The sequence below is a fragment of the Otolemur garnettii genome, unplaced genomic scaffold (assembly GCF_000181295.1).
Source record: "Otolemur garnettii isolate 467f Iridium unplaced genomic scaffold, OtoGar3 scaffold00236, whole genome shotgun sequence".
Classification (NCBI taxonomy): Eukaryota; Metazoa; Chordata; class Mammalia; order Primates; family Galagidae; genus Otolemur; species Otolemur garnettii.
The window spans coordinates 445,754-464,616 of record NW_003852631.1 but is presented as its reverse complement, the minus strand read 5'-3'; the positions used below and the strand labels follow the sequence as shown (position 1 = coordinate 464,616).

The window sequence follows — 18,863 nt, the reverse complement described above, 5'->3', positions numbered from 1 at the left end:
ACAAATTGCTTTTAATGTTAATGAAGATATTTTTGTTTAGGGTAGAAGTAAAAATCTTAATTAAGCATTGGATCCAGTTTCTTAAGACTATTTAAAAGCTATCAGGGTAAGAGGCCGATTCACATTCTTTATACTAAGCCCATTAGCCCTAATTATACATGCTATATGTTTGCATATGTGTAATAGATATGTAAATGTGTCCAGAGTGTTGTTGAGTCTTGTATATATTTAAACCTACACCTAGATTTAGAGGCTCCGGGAAAACTGGTGATTATTTTCAGACCTTTGTTCATAAGCTGATTCAATCAGACATGCGGCTCAATTCTAATAGTCGCTACACTTGGGCATCATTCAAAGGGAAATTGGCTAGTTTACTGTTATTATAAATGTCTACCTAGATTGTTGGAAATAAAAGAGATTTCCAGTTGAGTTCTGTGTCTTGATTTTCCAAATGAAGAGAAAAAAGGATGTGTGGTTTAAGAGCCATACTTTATTATTTTAATCATTTTATTTCTATTGATCGATTGAGACAGAGTCTCATTCTGTTTCTGAAGCTAGATTGCTATGGCATCATCCTAGGCCACAACAACCTCTGGGTTCAATTGATCCTCTGGAGCAGCTGGGACTACAGGCAAACGCTAAAGTACCCACCAATTTTTCTATTTTCTGTAGAGACAGGGGTCTTGGTCTTGGTCAGGCTGGTGTTGAACACCTGACCTTGGTGATCCCCCTGCTTCAGCCTTTTATACCTCTAGAATTGCTGGCATGAGCTACTATGCCTGGCTCATTTCAATCATTTTAAAGGACTTCTTACTGTTATAGTTTCTAAGAAAAAATTAAGTGTATTCAAAGTGAAAGTTGCCATTTGTATCTCATGAGTTCCTTGACAAGCTGATGGGAAATTTTGTTCAACACTGAGAGTCTTATCTCTCCCTTTTAAATTCTGATAATGATTTTTGTGTACTTTTGAAGCCATAGATAAATTATGCTTTGTTTTTAATTTTTCAGTGCGTTAATTTAGAAAGTAATATATGTAGCGTTTCCCATCATGCAGTTTGTTTTATTACAGCCTTTTTAGTTTTTGTTCTTTTTATTATGCATCTGTAAGTTGAGTTCTTGAAGGTATTAATTACTCCTTTTATTTTAGATAGCTTGAGGATATACATTTGTGTACATTAGCACTAATAAAGATATCTAAAGGAAGACCGTAGCAAAGGGCTAATAGGCTGTGTTAAGTATTATAAGTCCCATGCTGTAACAGGACAAAAATTGAGTTTTCTTTACCTGTTTTCTGAATTTGACCACTAGATGGTGGTAGAGGGCTGGGAAGTGTGTTAAATCCTGCATCTACCAGGTACTTACTTGTATTATGTTGAAATGTGAAAATGTTCGATCTTAAGAAGTAGTTATTTTTAGAAGTTACTTAGGAATATCCAAAAATTATTTGATACTGTTCTGAGTACAGTGTCTTTCTGTATGTACGTGCCTAGTCGGTATTTACTGATTTGTTAATTTGCTTCTTGTTGTGTTTAGTCTGGGGTGAATCTCTATTTAGGAGACTTAAGTGGTCCACAAACTTTATTTTGTCCTTTTTCCCCTAAGTTTATTTTCCCCTGGTATGTCACATTTCCCCTTGGTGGTCATCAAATTTCTTTATGTTTAAGCTGTGTTTTCTGATTTTCACATATGTACACACACACGCACACACACTCAATTTTGTCTTGGGTATTTACCCTAAATTTTTCCCTAAGGCACCATTCTTTTGCAGCTTTGGTTTAGAAACAAAATGCTACTGACGTAACATGCTGTTTACAAATGAGAATAAAATATTTATAGTTTAATGAATACAGCAGAGTCAGTAACAAACACAATGGAAGATTTTCTAAAAGATTAACTTCCTTGAATTACTTTTGTGAAGAATAGAAAATTTTCCATTTGGAAATTTCCGGAATGTGTTTTTCTTCTACATAACTGGAAGAATAAATATTTATTGCTACCTAAGAGGATTCTGAAATAGTGAATGTAATCTAAAATTCCTGAATAAGACATTTTAGACATCAAATTTGAGGCTACTTCTAAATTATCAGTTCATCTTAAAAAAGCAAATAGATTTTTTTTTTCTTTCTTCTTTCTGTTTCTTTTTTGAGACAGAGTCTTACTATGCCCCCCTTGGTAGAGTGCTGTGACATCACAGCTCACAGCAACCTCAGACTCTTGGGCCTTAAGTGATTCTCTTGCCTCAGCCTTTCACGTAGCTAGACTACAGGCTCCTGCCACAATGCCAGGCTATTTTTTTGTTGTTGTTGTCATTGTTGTGTAACAGCTGGGACTACAGGTGCCTCATCACATTGCCCAGCTATTGTTAAAGACCAGATCTTGCACTTGCTCAGGCTGGTTGAGCTCAAGCAATCCACTGGCCTTGGCCTCCCAGAGTGCTAGGATTATAGGTGTAGCCCAAGGTGCCCGGCCTCCCATTTTAATGTTTCTAAAACTGGATTACTTTAACTATTATACATATTTAATGTGATGGCAGTTTTATTTCATTAAAATGGCATTATTAAATGCCCCAAAACAGGGCCGGGTTTGAACTTGCCTGTCCTGGTGTATGTGACCGCTGCCCTAACCGCTGAGGTAAGATCCCAAATAGAATTTTTTTTTTTTTTAAGTGACATGATAGAGTTAATTGAAAAGGAGGAAGATTGATAAAAAAGATGAGCAAGAGGGTGAACAGACCCTCCCGTGGTGGTGGTGGGAGGGAACCCAAGTAGGAAGCATAGTCCCCAGCCCCCACTCTCCCTACCCCAGTCTTCCGTTTTGGGGATTTGTTTATTTTTTTAAGGTTTTTTTTTTTTTTTTTTTTGGCAGCTCTTGCAGTTTTTGGCCAGGGCTGGGTTTGAATCCACCACCCTTGGCATATGGGGCCGGCGCCCTACTCCTTGAGCCACAGGCACCACCCAGCATTTTTTTAAATTCATCATTAACAGAGTGTTATATGACTTCTGACAGTAGCTTCATTGTTGACATTATTCCTAACGCTGTTATTTTGATCATGTAAATGATTTACTCTTGGTTGGCCTACATAGATAACTTTTGTGACCAATGTGGGAATTGGTATAAAATGTAAGCTGTGTGATTTTGATCATTTTTATCGTGAGACTTTTCTAAAAAATGGGGATAATAACGTAATAATTTCTTTTTTGTTTTTTAAGCCAATGTTTTAAGATGTCCCATTGATTTAATAATGCCATTTTAATGAAATAAAACTGCCATCACATTAAATATGTATAATAGTTAAAGTAATCTAGTTTTAGAAACATTAAAATGGGAGGCCGGGCACCTTGGGCTACACCTGTAATCCTAGCACTCTGGGAGGCCAAGGCCAGTGGATTGCTTGAGCTCAACCAGCCTGAGCAAGTGCAAGATCTGGTCTTTAACAATAGCTGGGCAATGTGATGAGGCACCTGTAGTCCCAGCTTCTTGGGAGGCTGAGACAAAATCATCTGTTCAGCCCAAGAGTTTGAGCTTGCTGTAATGCTTGCTCTAATGATGCTCTAGTACTCTACTGAGGGTGACAGAGTGAGATTATTTCTCAAGAAAAAGAAAGAGAAACATTAAAATGGGATTGAAAATATTTTAAACCCTTACGATAATTTAGACTTGAATTAGATGATTTGGTATGGTCTGGGATAGAGTTAGAGAAGTACTTGGCAAATTCCAGAGTGCTGAGTGGACCTGGTTGATGCTATTGAAGAGGGTGGGTTCTTGTTCTTTGGATCTATGGAAGCTAGACACTTAATAGCACACATAGACCGTGAAGTAACATCCTTTTTGAGAGTTTTGACTGGAAGTTGTCGGATGGAGAGAAGCAGAGGACTGGGAGGCTAAGACATGGTGTACTGAGGTCCGTTCCCAGCTGTAGTGCTGTTCCTTCTTTCTCTGTGAGGTCATTGTCACTCCTGGGCAGTCTGGCGAAGGTGGAGAAAGGAATTAGCCTTCCAAGCTGCCTTTTCTCATTACCTGATTGGAAATAACAGCTATTAATCTAGCTTAGTGGCACACAGTTGGGGCCTGGGGTAGCTATGCACATGACCAAGAGGGGGATCCAAGTGCCTGTTGTATTTGTAGAATTGGAATCTTGATGGAGAGGTAGATATTTTGAGAGCATTCTTTATATAATCCTATTTACTCCTTTGTTACCAACTCCTCTGCCAAACCTGGCTTACTACATACTTCCTAGTCCCTGAATCCTGTTTTTGTACGTCACTGTGGTAGTCATCCTTAGGCTGAATTATTTTTACACTCTCTGTTTTTGCTCATGTTAGCTTTTTAAGATTTTGCAGACAGTTTTACAAGCGTCTAAGTGAAGTGTTACCGTGTTCTGTGAGATGTGTGTGTGTTTTGTGTATTAACCATAATGTCCTCTTGTAGTCAGCAAGCATGCCTTAGCTCCCCTGGCTGCTAGAACAGAGTTAGGAAGAACTCAGACACTTATCAACGCTCATGCAATGGATGGTTTCGCAAAAGGAGGCTGAAAGGTTAATATTCAAGGAGAAAGTGGTCTCAGATTTAAAAGGTTACTCCTGTGCTTTTTGATTTGATGTATTGAAATCTGTCATTCAACTTATGATTATATTATTTTCAAACTAGTTATATCCCTAGTAAAGATGGGATATAAGTTGAAAGGAAAGACTACTTTTACCAATAGTTTTCTAAAATAAATAGACTATCAGATGGCTAGAGGATGCATCAATATAAACAAATATACTTTTTCTGTTTCTCTTTATTTCATTTTTATTAATTTCAGATTAATGTGAAGAGTTTTTTTTTTTTTTTTAATTTCTGTTTGTTTTTGGTTTTTGCTTTGTTTTGTTTGAGACAAGATCTCACTCCGTTGTCCTGGCTAGAGTGCAGTGGTGTCATCATAGCTCACTGGCACATCAAGCTCTTGGGCCCAAGTGATTCTCCTGCCTCAGCTCTGGAATAGCTAGGACTATAGACTCACCCCACCCCACCTGGCTATTCTCTTCTGTTGTGAAGAGATGGGTCCTCACTGTGTTGCTCAGCTGGTCTCAAACTCCTGGCCTCCAGCGATCCTCCCACCCAAACCTCTCAAAGTGATGGGATTATAGGCATGAGCCACCACACCCAGCCTGAATATGGTTGCTAATCACGCCTGCTTATTTCCCTTCTCACATGAAGATTTAAATGCATCATAAGGGCTTGGCGTTCATAGTTCAGTGGTTAGGGTGCCGGCCACAAACACCTGGTTTGAACCCAGCCCGGGCCTGCTAAACAACAATGACAACTACCAAAAAAAAAAAAAAAAAGCCACGCATTATGGCGCCCTGTAGTCCTTGCTATTTGGGAGGCTGAGGCAAGAGAATCACTTAAGTCCAAGAGTTTGAGGTTGCTGTGAGCTGTAACTCAATAGCACTCTACCCAGTGTGACATAGTGAGACTCTGTCTTAAATAAATAAATAAATAAATAAATGCATCATAAGGGTATAATAATGGCAAATATAAACTTTATCCAAAATCTACTTTTCTTAATATTCAGTGGAATGCTTTTTCTCTGAAATAGCCTGTTTAAAACCAGTTCATTGAGTTCATTCTTTTCAAATATATTACTGGATGGCCAGGCATGTAATCTTAGCTCTCTGGGAGGGCTTTACCTATGAGGAAACTGAGGCTCAAACAGCATTAAGTTGCTTGTCCAAAGTCTCAGGACTTTCATCTGTACCTGTCTGATGACCATATAACCTCTGCTAGCCAGCTCTGAGTCTGCTCTGAGTCTGCTCTTCCTGAGGCTTCCCAGGTTTCCCAGGCCACTCCTTCCCCTAAACCCAGACAGAGAGAAAGGACTAGAATGGCTCCTTTGCCCTGAGATGTTTGCAGAGCTTCAGAGGCTACTCATCAGATCATTGGCATTGGGTACAATCTTACCAGAGGAAGGAGGCTACATATATCTCTGGAGCCACAAGGTACAGAAGCTGAAGCCTTCTTTCTCCCAGCCCGTTCCTGTTAGCTTTTGGACCCTTGAAGGTGGACCTGGACATAGAGGACATTAAAACTAAAGTCTTTATAAAAGTACGCATGCACCAGTGGGGTGATGGGCAAAGGCTTCGTTCATAGATGCAATGACAGAAGGCTTAGTACCAACATATCCTCTGTTATACCTGGTGTATCGAAAACAGTATTTCCCCCCAAATCTTGAACCACACGACTAAATAGAATTTTCTTCTCTGTCCTTTCGTATTCTGGAAAGGTTCAGAGTGGCAGCGTTCCCCGGAGGGCGGCTACAGTGAGTGTACTGGCACTGCCCTTTTGCTCTGCTCCACAGGGTCCAGTTTGGAAACTGCCACTCAGCAGGGCCCTACCTCACGTTTTTCTCACTTTTTGCTGTGCTTCAATAGTTTTCTTTAGTTCCAAGTTATGCCCCAACTTCATGCCATTGTAGTATGTTTCTTTTAAATTTCTCCAACAAGGATAATGAAAACAAACATTTATTTACATTTTGTACACATTGATTCCAACAAATAAGAGAGCAGGCCTACACATCGGTATAGTCGTAGTATATGCGGACTTCCGATCTCCTGACGCTTTGCAGTGATCTGATGCTTTCGCTCCTGGTTCTGATATTGGATTTCTTGAAGAGCCTTCTCGAAAATGACCTACACATGAAAAAGTAAATTATTGGATCCAGGCACACATTGCACGCGGACAAGAAAAGCGTCATTTCTTTGCAGTAATACAAGATTTTGTGTGCGGACTCATCCAAAAGCCTATCTAAGTGACTAAAAATAAAAGGGATTCTGCACAAGTGATAGGGTAGAAAGCAAGTGAAAAACACGGCCACAACCACCCTGATGCTCTGGTTGTGTTTCCGCTTTCGGCTTGACTGACTGATGAACTGCCTGCTGGATTTGTGGATGTACCTGGATATAGCTATGTAACATCCGATCAGAATCACCAGCACAACCACAAACAGGCAGCTGTTGACATAGGTGACCACCTCATGCCATTTGGCCCCCAAGGGACTTTTGAGTTTCACGCAGTCGTGAACATTGTCCTTGGTCGGTTGACCGTTCGTTAAGATGATGTTTGGCACAGACAGAACAGCCATGATCACCCAAACGCACACCGAAAGAACTTTGGTGAAGGTTATGCTGTACATGCGCGAGTCTCCAAAGGGCTTCACCACCTTCAGGTAGCGGTCAATACTGATCAGCCCAAGAAACACTATGGAAGTATACATGTTTGCGTAGAACAGAACCGAGGTGTATCTGCAGAGGATGAACTTGAAGTACCAAGGGCCAAATCCTGCATCATGGACTATTCGGAAGGGAAATGTCAGGGTCATTATGAGGTCAGCAACCACTATGTTTTTCAGATAAAATATAAAGCTGGTTTTATTCCTAATGTGGAAGAAGATCCACACTGCTAGACCGTTCAGCAAGATGCTTGCCACAAATATTATGAGGTACAGCACAGGCAGGACGATAGTGTCAAATTCGTTGTTATGGGTCGTGTTCCTTCCAGGTCCATCGCTCACGTTACTGGAAGTGGGGCCGTGCAGCTCGGAATCTGTGGGAGGAAGTGGGGAGGCGTCACTTTGGTGCTTGTCATTGCCCTGCCCCCAGACCACTGGGCCCCTTCACAGGCCGAATGCTTGTCATTTCCCGGGAGCCCGTGGACGTCCTCAGATATCAATTCAGTGCATTGTTAGTGGCCAAAGAATTGGTGACCTCCAGTCCCCAAACCCCCTCCCCTACACCAAATCCCTTGGGTAATATTTCTGATCCCTGTGTCAACCTTTTGGAGGTAAACATCATCTTGATTTTGACTGCAGTGTTTGATATCAATACAAATAGGGCCATACATAAAACCTTGGACCAAAAAATTGAAATTTCCTATCCCAAGAAAACTACATGGCTAGCCTATGCTTATTCTTTCAGCTTAGGCTTCGGTACTCTGTGAATATATCTTTTTTCTTCCCTCAATTTAACATTGTTTAATAAGCATTAGGAATTGAGAAGGAGTAAGACTAAGGAGTCACTTCGAGTTTTGTGACTGTCACTTTCTTACGGCACTTAAGACTCTTTAGCTTCCATTGTTAGGAATAAAAGAAAATGCTTTGGCAGTTTTTCTTCTTAAATACAAAGAAGATCTACTGTCATCTAAATTAACAAACAGAAAATATCCTGGGTAGAAGTAGATCTCTCTTGCTGATCCTCTTAGTTCTATTTTTTTACAGTTCTTTTTTTTTTTTTTTGGCTGGGGCTGGGTTTGAACCCACCACCTCCGGTGTATGGGGCTGGTGCCCTACTCCTTGAGCCACAGGCGCCACCCCTCTTAGTTCTATTTTCACCTTAGTAGAAGCTATGTTATGATAGGTAGGTCTGAAGTGACTGGTGATCATTATAAATATTTATACACTACTGTATTTTTCTTTAAAATGTGTTAGTCTAGTTGAGAACATCCACAAATATGTTTTTCTCTGTTGTTGAGTGAGAAATGCTGATTTTTGTTTTCTCCTTCTTAGTAATTAAGTTTTACAGTTTACAAGAAGGACACCTTGTTAAAAGTAATTGCGGGCTGCTACACTTTTCTTATTTACAAGGCTAGATTGCATCTATTGAATTTATTATAGATTTTTTTCCCCCCAGACTGTCTGTTTTTTTTTTTGGAATTTTTAGTTTGTGGTATTAAAGACCAATACCAAATCACTCTATCATACAATCAGTGAAATGAGTTAGCATTTGATTTGTGTGGCAGCAACGAACATGGGCCTCTCCTGTCCACTGCTGGGGAGACTCTGATGGATGGACAGCTTCTGCTTTGTGTTCTGGATCTACCGCCAAGGTTTTGCTTCTCTGCTCTCCAGGGACTACTCTCAGCCCATAATGAGCACAGCAGGGGTACTATGATAATTCTGCTTTTGCAAGAAGGGGGGTGCCCTTGATGAAAGATTTTAGCTGGAGGACTACTTATCAATCTTCACACTGTCTTCATGCTGTATTACAGTCTGACTCTCGTATTCAGCCTTCTGTCTTCTTTCTCTCCTGTCTGGGTGGCTGGAAGGCTGTCCCAACCCTCTGCCTGCACCCATTTTCCCCAATGTATCTGTTGGTCATCAGTCATGATGGTCATCTGCTTTTGGGGAGAAACCGAACTAATGCAATTAATGTATAAATGTATTTTTTGGATATAAGGTTAGAAACAAGGTCATCTGAACATTTACTTCTCTCTAACATTATTTACTGTGGTTACAAATATGTTTTGGGATGCTTTTATTGGAGAGGGAACAATATAAATTTAACCCTCATTTCCCTATGTGACAGATAGTTTAGTATCTATTTTGGTTCCCTTGTTTGAAGAAGGGAAACAGTAAAGGTACTTTTGATGATTTTAATCCAAACACAGGTTTTTAAATTGTGGCTTAAAATGTTAAGTACAGGCTCTTCTGGGGTAACTTTGTTCTTCTAATTCCTTCCCTTTTGTTCCTCACCATGAGTGTTTCAAAAAAACTGGTTTTCCTGGCCTGAGTATCCTTACACCGGCTAGTAATTTATAGCTGGACTAGCCTGTTATGAGACCTACAATATTATTAAGCTTTACAAGTTAAAATGCCTGATTCAGCTGCCATCTGTATTACTCCCTCAAATGTTGCCTTGGACGGTATTATTTAAGCCTGTTTTGACTTAATGAAATGTTGTCATCTTGGCCATTTCTGCACCAGAGATACAAATCAGTATCACTGCCATTAGAAGCTTCTCAAGGTGTGTACTTTTAACTAGGTTAAGATGTCGGCTTGAATTAATTTACCTGCTTAAATTAATAATATTAGCAATCACTTTCACCTGAGCGAGGGTAGCACCCTTGGGGAAGTAGAGACAGGTCAAGTGAGATTTAATGAGAGTAAAGGGTGCAGTTGAGGGACACAGTATGAAAAGGACCAGCTGCATTATCTCCTGAAGTGATGACTGTGCCCTGTGACATTTCCTTAAGGAATTGCCTTTCATGGCCATTGTAAATGCACACAGAAGAGTTCACTTGGGCCGCAGCACAGGGTGTTTTTAACTGCTAGTGTTGGGTTTTGCATTGCAACGTAAGAACCTGTACTTCCCAGGGTTGCTTAGAGATGGAGTGTCTGTTCAGCCTTATCATTATAATAGTTTAAAGTTTAATTATATGAACCGGCACTCTTATTAAATGATCATTTACCCGACAATTATGGCTATTATTAAAGATAGAGTTTTAAAACACAGTGTCAAAAAGGTTCATGTGTATACTCTATCTTGTAAATTAAAAATGTCAGACACTACTGGCCTATTTTCTAGAGTGGTTGTTGAACTGTTTGGTGGCTCTGAGACAGTCTGGTTCAACCTGCTGATTGGGCCTCCTCCCAATACTAGCTTCCTGAGTTTACTGTGTAAGATTAACAGTGTGGAAGACAGGACTTCTTAATTCAGTGGAATAGGCCTGAGCCTAGTTAATACTTCATTCATAAATTCCACATTTACAAAGCAGCTTAAACAAATGAGTGGTTAAAGTCTGTGATGGGTTATTTTGTGAGCCAGTGTGGTAGTGGAGAGAAAAGATATTTTCTGAGAAGCGAAATGAGCCATCTGTGGGTTGCTCTGGAAAGCTCAAAGCAGTATTGAGAGTTTTGTGTGATTGATACCTTTTTCACAGTTAAATCTATGTTCTATTCTTAAGTCTGTTATATTCTTTTCTTCTCTCCATCATTTCTTCTCTTCTCCATCTCTGCCTTAAATTTTCCCCAGACTTATGGGTAGACTCAGAGCATTTTTGATACAATATTCCCACGCAGGACCGTGGACCATTGAAAGTGAGTAGGTTTCTTCACCTGGGCAGTCTCATCAGGTTCTTCACTGCCAATAAGGAACTTGGCCAAATTCAATTAAGAGAAATTAGAACCTGTTTTATAGTATAAAGGCTATTTTCTCATATACAATTCATAGGATGGCAGCTCGGCCAGCATTCCCTGTATTGTTTGGTGCTGGGCTTGATACAGAGTGGTGAGAGGGAAACCTCTTTTAGTTTCTCCCACTCTCCCTCTCCCATATCCTTTTCAGTTAACGAATGTCATGACATAAGAACTCAAGTTTCATAGTCCGCTATTGTGTGCTATGCACGAGGGCTGTGTGTGTGTGAAGTGGAGGGGCCTGGCTGGCTGGCTGTGTAGGGGGAATGTATATGTCTGTGCTTGTGTGTGCTGGGGGAGTGCCTGGGCTTTGTAGGCAGATGGGGCACTAACCACAAAATGTCAAATTAAGATTTAGCACAATTTCAAAAATTCAGTTCTTCAGTTTGCCAGGCACATGCAGGTTTTCCAGGACCCACCGTGGTTGCTGTATAGGCCAGTGCAAACACAGAGAATTTTCGTAACTGCGGCAAGCCCTAACAATGCTAGTTTAGGTGCTTGTTGACTTTGTAAAATGGAATACATTGTCATTTGGCTGGGTATTCTGAGAACGAAACGCTTTGTAAGCATTATTGTGAACACAGTGTATGATACTTAGTAGGTGTTTACTCTGTAGCAGAAGGCACTAATTGCAACATGACTTGTTAATAGAGTCACATTGTGAGTGACAGAGAGAGTGGCCAGGATCTTGGCACTTTTGCCTTGGGTAAAGTTACATGATTGCTCCCTAGCACATCACTCTTTGGCACAAGATGTGAAAGTATCAACATATGTCACTGCACTACCTGCCAGGTGGGAATGAAATAATAAAGTCATGCAAATTATAGGGTGTCACTGCCATGGCAGCGCTGCCCTGGTGATCATTTTCTGACAGTCAGTAGCTATTGTCCTTAGCCTCCTGGAGAACCTCAGCGAACCTTGGTTTAGACTATCCAATCTAGAAAGTAGTAGGTAATTTAGTTTGGGATTAAAAATATTCCTCCTATGTTATTCATGTCATCATACTCGCCATTTTAGAGTTGGTGTCTCCATGAAACAAAGTTTAAAATGAAATAATAGCCAGTTAAACGTATCTCAGTGATAGCAGCTTGCGAGTTCACTGTTTTATACCTAGTCAAAGAAAGCCAAGGCTAAATGTTGGTTTGTTTGGGTAGTTAATTCTGTAACTATTATCCACACCCCCCACACCCCACAACATGTCACACAGCGTAAACCAGAAGCATTGGCAGAGTGAGATGTTCTTTGCAGCTTCTCCCGCGGCTTACTTGGTAACTTTGCGAGTGTAAAGTTGAGCCCCATTCTGTACTTGTACCGTGGAGAAGCAAAAATGGGTGTCAGGAAACACTTGGGGACGATTCAGGCATCGGCTCAGCATAGGTTATTCCTGGCTTCATTTCTGGGGAGAAGAATGAACATTTGGGAAGGAATGTGAACATACACTATTTTGATCTTGTTAATTAAAAAAAAAATCATTGGCTTCCACTAGTCAGAAAACACATACCCTTTGGATATCAGTACTTGTGACACACGGGGGAGTCCGATGTGTCTTTGTCAGGCCATGTCTGGCCTGTGATTTTGGCTAAACACTGTAGCTTTCCTGAGCTTCCCAGCATTTTGCTAGAGCTGAGATGACACGTGATACTGACTTGGGGGCAGCGCTGTCTCCTCGCTCCTTCTCTGCAGCTGCGTCTCTTCCCTGTTTTCTGGTTTCCCTCCAGTGTTGACCAGTCAGAGAAGAAAACCTGGGAACTGTGGTGCAGAGTGCAGCTAAACGAAAATGTGCTTAGGGCACAGTTACTGTGGGGGAAGTGACACTGTTTCATTTCTCACGAAATGAAATAACGTAGGATCCTTAGATCCACTCACTGCATGTTGCTCAGAGAGAACCCAAGTAACCTCGTTCTGTCCGAGTACAAAACAAACTTTTGTGTGGTGTAAGCAGTTACTTTTGTCTCTGAGTCAGCAGGGAAAGGGCCTATTGGAGGCAAGACTAAGAGTTTGCACTATTCGAAAGGCATTTAATGGAGCACAGGCAAGGAGTAGGGCTCGTGGAGTCGCTTCCTTTGGGGAGCAGTATTTATTATTTTTAATCTAAGACAAGGAATGATCTACCCGGCTTTATTATAGTTTACTGGGGAGAACGATTAAAGCAATCCATTTTTTAGACTTTATAACAATAAACTTAGGATTTCAGTCCACTTCAAAAGCGTGAATCCAACTTCTGATGGGAACATTTTGAAGGAACATCCACAACAAACGCGGCTTTAGTTTTATGCTTTTCTCTTCTCGGGCTGGGAGTTTTACCCTTCACGGCCTTCCTCACAGCTAGAGGTAGCAGACAATTGTCCATCAAGAGCACAGAAAAGAGAAAGTATTAGCATGTCACATATATGATGAAGGATTTATATGCAGAATAGGCAAGGGTCTTTTACAACTTCTTTTGAAGTCAGCAAAAAAACGATTTAAAAATGGTCAAAAGATTTGTTTAGATGTGAGCCCATGAAGAGACCCCCAGCAGCTTCAGTCAGGAGAGAAACCCAGTCTAAAACCACAGGGCCTTACCAAGTCCCCAGAAAGGCGGCAAATCAAAAGGACGGAGGATGGCAGATGTTGCTGAGGATGTGGGAAAACGTGAGCCTCCCTGTGTTCCTGCTGAGAACTCAAAATAGTATCACCATTCTGAAAACAATTTAGCAGTTTCTTAAAAAGTTAAAACTTAAATGTTTCCTATGGCCCAGCAAGTCCGCTCCTACGTGTCTGTCCAAGAGAATGAAAACATGCCCATCCAGAACCTTTGTTATCAATGTGTACGACAGCATTATTCATGCGAGTTAAAAGCAGAGTGAAGCCAAATCCCAGCTGGTGAGCGGGTAACTAAACGTGAAAGGCATATGATGGAGCACTATTCAATGAGAGAAAGAAAGGAGATTCAGCTATCCTATGGGTGAACCTCAAAAGCATTTTGCAGGGGAAAGAAGTCAGGCACAGAAGACCACATACCACTGAAGTGAGATGTCCGGGAAAGCCACATCTACAGAGGCAGAAAGCAGATTAAGGTTTGCCAGGGGCTGCAGGTGCTATATGGTGGCAATGGTTGCAAAAATCTCCAAATTTACTTAAATTAATTGAATTCTACACTTAAAAAGTATGAAAATTATAGTATCCAAATTGTATCTCAAAAAGGAAAACAGTAGACATTTCTCAAAAAAAAAAAAAAAAGGAAGCGGCTGGGTGTGATGGCTCATGCCTGCAATCCTAGCACTCTGGGAGGCCAAGGCAGGTGAATTGTTTGACCTCAGGAGTTTGAGACCAACCTGAGCAAAAGTGAGACTCCATCTCTACTACAAATAGAAAAACTAGTCAGGCATCTTGGCAGTGCCTGTAATCCCTTGGATGACTGTAATTACTTGGGAGACTGAGACAGGAAGATCTCTGAGTCCAAGAGTTTGAGGTTGCTGTGAGCTACAATGATGCCAAGAGTCTCTACCTAGGGCAACAGAGTGAGAATCTGTCTCAACAACAAACAAACAAAAATAAAAACAGGCCTGACTGTGAGTTTTTAAGCCCAAAAAAAAGTACATGAAAAGCACATTTTCTAATCCTCTACTTGAGAAGCAGTGAAATGCAAAGTACATTTAGAAATAGTTCCATCTTTTGGTGTGAGTAGCCTGGTAAGTGATTTCTACCAGGGACTTAAGAGTCCCTTCGTTTGGAATTAGATTGATAATCCAGAAACGCTGGATACCGCTGGTAATTTGTACTTCTGGGGATCTACGTTCTCATTTTCTTAATAATTTCTGCTCAAATTATATGGAAAAATTGGCCGTTTAATTTTCTCAGACATGCTATTTGGGGTTTTCTGGAATCAAATTAGTTATCCACTTTGGGAAATGATGTATTTTATTCCCCCCTGTTGCTTCTGAGAGTTTCCTCTTTATCTACTTTCTCTAAACAAAGTCCTTCTCCCCGTGTTAGGTCACAGCCCTGCCTTTCTCTAAACAAAGGCCTCCCCCCAGTGTTAGGTCACAGCCCTGCATGCTTCTCTTTTCTGGAGAACTCAACATCTGCTGGGAGGCTCTGCATCCGTCTCTCTGTGAAGCCCCTGTAGTTTCTCTCTTCCGTCCCCCCAACGCCAGTTCTTTGTTGACTTGGAGAGTGGTGCCTGTGATCTCAAACTGTCTGGATCTAAACCCTTTCCCTTTCGGTACAAGAAACCACTTTTCCCTTTATCTCCATTTACGAACATTTGCTTCATCTGTTGGTCAATAGAGTTTACACCAGGCGTCCTCAAACTACAGCCCGCGGGCCACGTGCGGCCCGCCTAGGACATTTATCTGGCCTGCCGGGTGTTTTTGCCGCCGCTGCCTGTCCTGCTTAGCAGCCAACTCGTCCTGGGGCCCTGGGTCTGGCCCTCCAGTGGTCTGAGGGACAGTGAACTGGCCCCTGTCTAAAAGGTTTGAGGACCCCTGGTTTACACCCTCAGGCCTCTGATACTTCTCTGGTCCTTTCACTCACATAGCCCCGTGTTTCTAGTTATTTCAGTCTTTCTGTTTGTTTTTTGTTGTTGTTTGTTTTTCTTCCCCCTGGCATAACACCTTTCCTTTGTCTCTCCCTACCCCCAGCCACCTTCTACCCCAGCCCCTCCTGGCCTCACGTTTGTGTCAGCCGCACTGACCTCCTCCCTCTTGGATCCTTTTGCATCTTGCTTCATTCCTTTCAAATCTCTTCTCCCTGTTGCCAGATTTTCTAAATCACCCATGTAGCCTTTTGCTCCCTAATCCTGGGATGTTGTGTGGTGTGGCGGTTCCTGAATTATAATTACTGATCAAAGACAAGGAGTTACTCTTATTAAAGTTCGTGAGGTATAGAAACCAAAACACGCTGGATTCTGGTAGTTAAAAGTTGACTATCAACTTTGAGGATGTCTGCTTGCCCCATACATACTGTTTTGAATTATGGTACAATAATGCCTACTTGATAGCATTGTTATGAGGTTAAATGGAACATACATTTATAAACCAAGTACTGTTTAAATGTTTTTGCTTCAGTTATGTCCGTGAATCACTGCATAAATGAAATTCAAGATCACGTTCCTCTTACTTCCCCAGTAATTTTCTCCCCACTTTAACAAAACTATGGACTCTGAAACATGCCTGTGGTTGGCTCCCTGCTTTTCTTCGTACCCATTCCTGTTCCTTAATTGACCTTCTTCTTTCCCTTCTTTTCCTATCTTGGACTTCTCTATCTCTTCTTCATAAGGTTATTTACTAAGAGTCTACTGTGTTTCAGGCCCTGGGGATTATATAGACGGGGAGGGTATGTGTCTGCCCTCGAGGAGTTTAGAGACTGCTTGATAATCCAGGAGTAAACAGACTATTCAGTACAGAGTGAGAGGTTTGGGACGCTATGGAAAGAGAGTACCCAGACTGAGGGGAGGCACGGAAGGGTTAGGCAGGTTCCTGGGCAACTGGGATGCCCAGGTTTCCTCGAGGTCTAGTAATGCTGACTGTGGCCGACGATGATGTAGAGCAGTGTCCTGGAAGATCATGCCATGGAGGGATGGAGAGATGTAGCACATTTGAGGCGTATTAAGGAATTAGTCCTGGTGTGATATTGGTGATTAAAAAGGGAGGCGTGCTGGAGGCCTCCTGGGGGTGGTGGTTTCTTTCCCTGATGTGGAGCTCCTGGGACGATGAGCACATCTTGGGGTGGGTAGAGCTCACTTCTGGATTGGTGGATTTCATGGTGCCTGTGTTGTGTCTATCAAGTGATTAAAGGGACAGGTCCAAGCCCAGGGAGGTGCTCTGGGCTGGCAACTGTAAGTCTAAGGCCAGTAGAGAAAGAAGAGGTGGTGGACAAAGCCGTGGGACTGGGTGAGATTGCCCAGGGTGAAACTGCACAGTGGGAAGTTCAGAGGGGTTGACATAGATGGTTCTGGGAAGTAATCTTAGGGCAAGGGGGTGACTGCCCGAAGGGGTGGCCAGAGAGGCGGGAGAACTACTAGAAAAGGGTAAGGTCCTGTGAATGGACAAGAGGGGTTAAGAAGTGAGGAATTGTGACTAGTCTCCCCCAGAACATAAGGGATTGTGAGTAGTTTTTCCTGTGGGGGTTGTCAAGTGACGCAGAACTGCCAAGGGCCATTGGATGGGGTTCAGTAACAAAGGGGTCCTTGTCTTTGCCAGTGCTGCAGGGGCTGTGCTGTGTGTGCGTGCAGCGGGTACTGGGGGAGGGTTGAGTGATGCTGGTGAGGGGAGGAAGTGCAGGCAGCAGTTTCAGACTAACTCTTTAAAAAAAAAAACATGCTTGTGATGAGAAGAAGCCAGAGAAGGGGGGAGGTAGACATAGGACTAATGGGAGACATTTTGTCAAGCAGAATTCCCAAGTTTTTAAAACTGTATTTTCCCAGCTTGGGCTAAAAAAAAAAAAAAAAAAAAAGTCCTGTCCTGACCTGTAGCCAAGTCTGGCGGCACCATGGCAGAGTGCCAGGAGCAAGGACCTGGCTCTCTGAGCTTCTAGAGTCCCACCCTGCCCTGTTGCTTTCCAGCTTTCTGACCCTGCAATTCCTCATTTCACATATAAGGTGGGTTTGATGACACACTCGTTGTGGGATGGCTGTGAGGTTAAAATGAACTAACATTCCCAAATCAGCGTGCACAATTGCACCAGGGAGGGATAAATCATATTAGTTCCTGTTGTCCATCATAGGTGCACAGTCGAATTTATTTACCAACTGATAGATTGGACACAGCGCCAAATGCATCCCTGCGTCTTGTTTATGCCAAGACTATTGTAGATTGTTTAAGTGGCCCTCTCGGACGGGAGACATTTGACTGACACTTTTGCTGCAGGAGTTTTCCTTTGCTTTCAGTCATCTTTGGAGACTGTTGGATTTGGGGTCTGCTGCTGTTTGTCTTCACATTTTGCACCTTGGCCTCAAGGCTGCCTCTGTGCTTTTCCTGGGGCGGCTGTGCACTCACTGGGGGTGCTAGGAGGAGGAGGAGGAGGAAGAGAGGAGGATTGCTTCAGTGGCATTAAAGGGCTGGGCTCCAGGAGAATTCCTGTCCTGCTGCCTGTCTACTGTTCCTCCAGCTGAGCTGATGAAACCACTGAGGAATGTGCTGTCTGTGGTTGGCCCAGGGTTCCCAGCCCGTCCTGAGGTTAGATGGCATCGCTGCTTAGAGCCCTTCTGTTTTTGCTCAGCCACCCATTGATATCATCCTCTGGCTATTTTACTAACTGTTTCTATGTTGGTGGTAGTAAGCTGTCTTGTTAAAATGAGGGTGGTGGAAAAGGATTGAGATCATCTCAGTTTCTCCTTTTCTTTTTGACTCCAAACTCAGTAGTTGATTTCTCAAGCCATCCTCACAGCAACCCTGTGACCTACTTTATTATTTCTTTTCCATGTGTAGGAAGACACAAGGTTCAGACAGTTAAATTAACTTGCTCTGGCTTACACAGCGAGTAATGGGCAGACCTGGGATTCGTATCTAGTCCAGTTGAAACTGAGATTGCAGTTCTTTCTGTTTCCTGCTGTTGAGTAACCAAAAAAAAAAAAAAGAACAATTCTGGGGCTTTAGTTTGGAGGTCAGCAAGGAGGGAGGGCTTTGTTGGCCATAGGTAGGAGTTTGTTTTCTCTGTCTAGCTTGCAGAGGAACTGCTAATCTTCCAAACTAGAGGCCTAGTTTTATCTGGCCAGGACTATGTTGAAAACATCAGGAAATTTCACGTAGGAATCCAGATTTGGATACTGCCCTGAAAGATGAGACTGTTTTCCAACACCAAGCTGAACAATCCCACAGTTCCAGTTGTCCCTTCCTGCTGGGGGTGAGTGTTCCAGCTCCCCGGCTCACAGCAGTCTCTGGTGACACCCCGGGTTCCAGCTCCCTTCATGCTGGGGGGTGAGTGTTCCAGCTCC

General features: G+C 42.3%; 2 protein-coding genes across 2 annotated transcripts in view; one reads left to right on the top strand and one right to left on the bottom strand.

Moving 5' to 3' along the window:
- MED12L (mediator complex subunit 12 like) overlaps positions 1 to 18,863 on the top strand; it is a 322,246-nt gene that overhangs the window by 184,530 nt on the left and 118,853 nt on the right. The window lies entirely within an intron of this gene.
- Positions 6,483 to 18,863, bottom strand: part of GPR87 (G protein-coupled receptor 87) — a 24,206-nt gene continuing 11,825 nt past the window's right edge. The window contains exons 2-3 of the mRNA XM_003802184.2: positions 12,214 to 12,344; positions 6,483 to 7,584 (exon numbers count right to left, since the gene is read on the bottom strand). Of these exons, the coding sequence (XP_003802232.1) occupies positions 6,551 to 7,584; positions 12,214 to 12,247 (1,068 nt within the window). The 5' untranslated portion in view covers positions 12,248 to 12,344 and the 3' untranslated portion in view covers positions 6,483 to 6,550. The remainder of the gene's footprint in view (positions 7,585 to 12,213; positions 12,345 to 18,863) is intronic.